Here is a 7,500-nt window from a genome sequence, read left to right as displayed (position 1 = left end):
AGATAACATCTCTCCACGGTGTCAGCTGACACACTGCAGGTGATGGCCATGCGACGAACCGTCACTCGTTTTGTCATTCTCAATCAGCACTAATCATTCAAAGACGACAAATTCAGCGATAGATCGCTTTCGAAATGAGTTGTGGGAAAGCTCAAAGTTATGAGTCGCTCTTAAAGGAGTCATATTGTGGATTTTTATTTTATTTTATTTCTTGAGGTCCACTTATTATGTTAGTAAAGTTTTCTTGTACAAAAACAGTCATGATGTATTATTACATGAACTTTTTGTACCCTGTGTTTAACCCGTACTACTGCTTTAAGACACGCCCACTGTTCTGATTGGCTAACATCATTGCAGAGCGAACGTCCTCCCGCCATTACACGCGTGGAACTGTATTTTCCATGAAAACATGCAAACGATTTATAGAATCCATTAAAAGCACTCATTGATAGCTGTGAAGCACGCAATCAAATTACAACAATCGATCAACTGAAATACTGAAAACTGAACAAAGTCGGCACATTGTTGCTTCCCAATACTTATTCGACAACAGTGTAAATATTCCAGACTAACACAAGCATTGAATGTGAAAGGTTAATAAATCTGTATTCAGCTGTAAAGAGAGTTATTAGAGACGGATTCCCCCGTCTCTCTCCACATTTATACACTTCACATGTCCACAAATACCAGATGTTTGTCAGGTGTGGATTCAGCCGGTCAAACTGGGGAGAGGGTCTCCCTCGACTGAATCTCCGCTGAACAAAGGGTGTCCAGACATGTTCATTTCGGTCAAAATACAGGATGTCCTTGCTAACACGAGACAGTTAAGACAGCAGCTTTACTAGTGTATGGTTCACCACTGTTTTTCGTCACGCTCTGCACTTATCTAACATAATAAATTATATAATCTCAAATCTTCTTGAGAAATTAGGGATTTTTTTGGTGAGTAACCATGTAATAGGCATAATCTGCTCTGCTTTAGAGTTCTGATCATGGATTATTATTAGGGCTGGGAAATTGAATGCGTTAATTTCTGTGATTAATATTATGATGTGTTTAACAAAATTAATGCAATTAATGCAGTTTCCGTTTGTTTGGTTTTTTTTTTGTTTTTTTTAATTACTTCGTGTAATGGGAGAAAGGTGTCCTGAGTTATTCCTGGCAGGGTAACAAATAACATTAATGGCAGTTTATAGTATGAATCTGTGTTTTTAAATGGATGAATATATAGGTGGGGCTCTGCCCATATAGACGAGCTGGAGGGGTGATCTTAGAGCTCATGCCCAGTTCTGTGCTCGAGCCCCTCCATTATGGACACACACCAAATCTGTTTATGCTTATGCACTCCAGGACTATCTGAACCAGGGAACTTGTGAATTACTCATTAAAAAGTGTGTAAATTTACACACTGTAAAAAATGTGATGTAAAATCATCAGTAATTACTGGCAACAAATAGCCTGCAAGTAAATTATGACTTCACACATATAAGTCCATTCAAAAACTTCAATATTAACTTCACCAGATGTCCAAATGACTGAAAGAACTCTCCAATTCTTTGGCTGTCCAGACCTACACAACAAAATACAATATCTTGTAACTTCCGTCTTGTTTTTATGTCAACATGACATTTAAGCTACATGGGAGAGAATACACACTAAACCAAGATTGTGCCTCATTCAGATAGGACTGAGATAGAAGTGACTTAAATACATACAGTATTGAATACAATTCAGAGCAACACATTTACACACATTATATTTGTACATAATATAACTTTATTTTAGATGAACAGGTCAAGAGTAAAGTGGCCAGTATAACTCTGCAGTGTATCAAAATAATATAAAAAACGGGTGTCGAACGGTGTAAAAACATCATTTAAGGTAATTTGGTTACTTAGTACTTCAAAAGTCGTAAGTGCTTACTTGAGCAGTGAACAGAATGGCCATTATAACTAATGCTAGTGTCTGTTTGAGAACGTAAACTTTATCTTCACAAACTATTTGTCGAAGATTATGTGCAGATCTTCACTGTCAAATGATGAATGTTTGAAAAAATTATCATCAACTGCTAAAAGATGTTTTGTGCGATTTTTGGTGCTCACCTGGTTCAGTGGAAAAGAGGTCTCTTTGCTTCTGCTCCTCTCATGGCTGAAGTGACGAGGAGTCGAGTGAAGGCTCAACGTATAGAGGTTGCCAGGTGCATTCACGTACAGTTCTACTCTATGCCTTTGTGTGAGTAAATCCAATGCAGAGAAGACATCTCCTAGATATTGCCTTTCTGATAATGATCACTGAATAATACCACAAATTCCCCCTCTAAATTGTGTATGTACAGGTTTGAGGCTGGGCCGGTTCTCATGCAATTTAACAGTAAATTACTGTAATTATTTTCCCTCTCATGTTTTCCTAAAGAGTACAGCTCAGTTTGACAGTAACATACTGTAAACAGTTTCTACAGTAAATCATTTACAGTGCAGGTAAATTATCAGCACCGTTGTGTAAGTGTGAGTCCCAGGTAAACACAACATTTCTTATTTGGGCTTAGGCTCTGTTCTAACCTATATTTCTGGGACAGAGCTTGATGATCTCAAAAGGGCAATGACCTGGGCACTGATGTTGTTCACAGGTCACCTCCTGCCAACCAGTCAATCATTTGTTACATCACTGAAGTAATTCATGAAAGAGCCAAAAGAGAGTTATTTTGCTGTTTGACATATTGTAATGAAAATCAGTCAAATGAGCAATTTAGAATGCAAAAGAACATCTTGTACATCCTCTTATGTGGCAAACGGTTCTGCTAATATTAGTTAATGAGCTGCTGTCATAAGCATACAGATTACTGTCAATGTACGAGTCTAATAAGACTCACCTAACACATGTACCTCTATGTACTGTAAATGGAAAATCTTTGAATAGAGCACCACAGACTGGTCCCAAAAGTTAAAATCCCTTTCATTTTTTGTCATTAGGGAAATTGATTTTTAACTCTACCTTTGAAACAGACCTAATGTGAGATCAGAGGTTAATCGACGGTATATGCTTCTGTTGAAAACATCAGTCTGCATTATTACAACTTATTTAAAAAATAAAAAGCATTTAATTAGCACAATCCGGACACACAAAGTAAAATACTTTAGGGTTAAATTAAAATTATTTAATAATATTTCATTAATATTAATAATACATTAAAATATGTCTCCACTGGCTGACTACGAGAATAATTTTTTCCTCAGTCAGAAATGAAAGTGTGTGAACAATGCTGTAAAATCCTCTAGCAGTGGACGCAGCAACCCCAAAATATGATGACCCCCTTCCTAATATATATCCTCATGCAGTGCTCGAATTGAGGGGGGCTGGGGGGATCCGGGACCCCCATAAGAAGTAAAAAATAGATTTAGGGGGGTCCCCAAGATACATATATTTTAGAAAAATAATAATAAAATTCTGATTAAATTCATGCAGTGGATACGGTAAATTTCGTGATGAATTATTTACAATAATTTAGATTAAGTTTGTTTATAGGCTAGTTGTCATGTCTCTTTAAAATGTAAACATCCCGCCCCACATCTAAAGACCGCTAAGCACATGACATCGTTGACATGACTGCTTGCTTGGCCCCGCTCCGGTGAAGCTAACTTTAGCTAAAAATGGAGAATAACAAACCTCCACTCGCAGTCGGGAAGAGAAAGCTTCTTACTGACTTTTTTGAGGGGTAATTTTCTGTCTCTCGATATCTTTGTACTATATCTATCCACTCCATGTCGGGGCGTTTGTATTCCTTGCATAAATTGGAAACATTTACTCATTTTTCATTATTAATAGGCCTGATTCTACGGGAGTGCTAGAGATCATGATGAAGATGAGTGACAGTTTTTTAGGGAGCGCTCGTTGTATGTTTTCTGTGCTGTATATAATCCATTCAGAATTTGTATAAAACTTGTTTTTCATGCTGCTAAGAGGAGAACCAACGGCCACGTACATGCTGCAAAGTTTCGGGAATTACATCCGCATATAAATGTGGGATTCACTCTTGAAATAGCAATGATTGACATATTGATAACCATAGCATTGTTTGTTCCTGAATAAAGCAGCCTTTTTGACTGAAATGGTTGAATAGTCTTCTGACTGACTCACTCATAACTTACTGACGTAACATGTAACTGCACTGAAATCCCTGAAAAATCCCCACCAACACTAACTTATATTTAATATCTAATAAACTAGTTTCATGCATTTAAACAAGTCTTTTGGAACAAACTTTATTATCACAAAGTGTCACATCAATCATCCAGTTGTTTTTAGGGCGGTAAATACTACATTAGTAAATAATGCAAGAATTATTCTGTTGAATGTACACTACTGTTCAAAAGTCTCTTCTGCTCACCAAGCCTGCACTGATTTGATCCAAAATACAGTAAAAACAGTAATATTGTGAAATCTCAGTGAGTCTGGAAGCCATCTGATTATTTCTACTGTTTTTGAGACATTTCAATGTATTTTGAAGTCACATGTTTTTACGGTTCTTCAGGTGCCTGATATGTAGTCCTCTGGTAGATTTGCCAAAGTTGCCCTTTTGGGTCTGCTGCTTTGACACCCTCTAAATGCAGTGTTACTTGGAGTAAGCCATTTAAAAGAAGAATAGTAGTTTATCTCTCTTTGTATATAACATTGGACTGAAAATGTGTATATTTTTTTATTCTTTATCAACACAAAAGCTTGTTTTTAATAAATAGTATATAGTTATGCATATTTTGTATAAATTGTATATTGTGAGACTAACCCCCCCCCCCATATTGTTTGCTAAATTAAGTCATTCATAATTCATTGTCATTGTACTAAAGCCAAAAGAATTAATTTAAAAAAGAATAAAAAATAAAATATCTGTGCTGTTGTACTGTATGAGATGCATAAACCTGAAGAGAATCAGTTTCAGTCCAGTTTAGATTTATTCAGATAAATATGATTGTTCTAAGAGAATATTGCATAAAGATGACAGTGATGCGGAGAAACTCCCTAAAGACAAACAGAAATACAAACTGTTCATCAAAGTGTGTACGTTCAAAGACACACAGATGAACAGTTTGATGGATTTGACATGTTAGTTCAGTGTGATTAATTTTATTTTAAAAAATCAGTATTAGACAAATTAACACAATTAATCATGTCCCCTGACCGTAATAAGGAATATTCCTAACATCACAGCAATTCAAGCTTAATAACAAAACATAGTTTTTACCGTAGAGAGCGTAACAGTCAGCTAGTGCGTTACGACAGTCATTCACCGTTTGCACTTACCTTACAAACAAATCAGGAGAGCCGTAAAGTGACACCTACCTGCCGCAAAATCATCCGAGACTTCTCTTACAAATCAGCCGTTTTATTGTAGTAAACTCCACACTACGTTTTTTTTCACTAAGGATTGTTCAGTGTTAAACATGTCAGTAAATTACTACACTACCCATAATCCTGTAGAGAAGGATCCACCAATCAGAGAACTGCAGCGTACAAAGCACAGCAAAAGATCTCAGCAGCCCCGCCCACTCCAGTGACACTGTGAGTCTCATTTACAGTACACTCATTTAAAACTACTTATAGATCGGAATATTTTGCAATAAACTTAGAATATATATTATAATCTACTACTTTAATACATTTAATCTGATAAAGTCAGTTGCAATGTCTCATGGAATTGTAGTTCATTTCCTCATGGAAACTTCATTATCGTTATCTTTTTTGTCTGTTTTTTTTTTATTTTATTTTTTTTATATTTTTTGCTTCAAATCATTCTAGTTGTAATGTCATGATTCACCTCGGAACTGGTTGTTTTGGTTCACGGCTTGGATCCTTTTTATGGGTGATTTTATGGAAAACTTATGCCAAAAAATGGATGGGAAAAATTCTTCCAGAAGCAAAATGGTTGAAAAAGTGTGTGGGCACGGACTGATGGCAGCATCGTTTAAAAGAAACGCTTCTGTTATTATTTACTCACAGTCATGTCATTCTGAATCCATGTGCTGTTAATTTTACTATGGAACACTAAAAGATTTTTAAGAAGGTTTTTTTTAATCTTAATGCAGGTTTTGTCCATACAAGGATAATTCATTAAAAATAATATATATATATATATATGTTACCCTGAGCAGGCAAACATACCTATGGGATAAATAACATAACTTGTCCCATCTGTTTATCTGTGACACAGGTATAAAATGTTAAATCAGGAAGAGGGGGAATACTACAATGTGCCCATTCCAGATAAAGATGATGGGGATACTGAGCTGCGACAGAAGTTTGAGGTGAATCTTTTTATCACACATTTCTCTGTTTCATCCACTGTATTTCATAAGGAAAACTATTTTGTACGCAGGGTTATGTGACACCTGCCTGTCACAAATCAGCCGTTTTATTGTAGTAAACTCCACACTAAGTTCATTCCAAAAGGATTGTTCAGTGTTAAACATGACAATTGTTCTGTTTCCTGTTTATTCAGTGCACTGAATCGTCTCCTCCGTAGACATCCATTCAGAAAACAGCCTGTTGTCTCCTCGCAACACTGTAAAAAATATACCTGTTCATTTACAGTCAATTACTGGCAGCACAGATGCCAGTACATTACTGTAAATAAGTCATATGGTGCTGTAATTCTAATTTACAACAATTTACTGTATACAAAATACATTACGCTCACTGTTTTATAAACGTACATTCCTGTATTTTACAGGTGGATCCTATTTTCTCAGTATTTCACAGTATTTTACATCAGCGTTCCCCTGCCTGTAATGATCACTTGTGTTCAAACAGCTGGACGGATCTCGAAACATGTTTTTGAACGTTTCAAACTACGTTTATCTTGACACTGTGTTTTTGACATGCTGCTCCAAAAGTGTTTATGTGACGCATGTGTTCATTGACACGTCCTTAGAAAAGCCCTTTGAATAAATCTGTCTCAGACGGATCGACAAATTCAATTACAAAGTGGATTGCTGTGGACTGTATGCCAATGATTGGTTTATGGTCAATAATATGGAAATAAGCATTATACTGCCTTCGAAAGCCACTTTTTGTATTGTCTAATCAATGCTTTACTCTTCTGCCACAATAATGTAATGCATTTGAATTATTATACTTATAATACTACTGTATATATTATGTAAATACACCTATAATTATTTAATTATCATATCATTAATTATTGTTACTTGTGGACCTTTTTAAGTAAATATACATGCGATAAATTGTGATTAATTCAATTTATTAATCACTTATCATGTAATTAATTCTATTAAAAAATGCTATCGATTGAAGGTGCTAGTTTTATGTGCATTTATTTCTTATACAATAAAAAAATCTAAATAAATCTCATGATTTGCAGTTGTCTTTAGAAAGCAGAATGAGTTATAATGTCAGAACTGATCAATTTAAATATATTTTCTTTGCTCTCTGCGGCCCTTGTGGGTCCCAAAACCCTTGAGCTTCTGTAGAAGCAAACAGTAAGTGTGG

The 7,500-nt window shown here is 35.6% G+C and overlaps 1 protein-coding gene across 1 annotated transcript in view; it reads left to right on the top strand.

The window, feature by feature from the left end:
• Positions 1 to 7,500, top strand: part of prkcaa (protein kinase C, alpha, a) — a 121,561-nt gene that overhangs the window by 84,679 nt on the left and 29,382 nt on the right. Inside the window, exon 8 of the mRNA XM_051712575.1 lies at positions 6,203 to 6,296. Within this exon, the coding sequence (XP_051568535.1) occupies positions 6,203 to 6,296 (94 nt within the window). The remainder of the gene's footprint in view (positions 1 to 6,202; positions 6,297 to 7,500) is intronic.

The sequence above is a fragment of the Myxocyprinus asiaticus genome, chromosome 12 (assembly GCF_019703515.2).
Source record: "Myxocyprinus asiaticus isolate MX2 ecotype Aquarium Trade chromosome 12, UBuf_Myxa_2, whole genome shotgun sequence".
NCBI lineage: Eukaryota > Metazoa > Chordata > Actinopteri > Cypriniformes > Catostomidae > Myxocyprinus > Myxocyprinus asiaticus.
The sequence above is the reverse complement of the archived record's forward strand: the minus strand, read 5'-3'. Positions and strand labels throughout refer to the sequence as shown.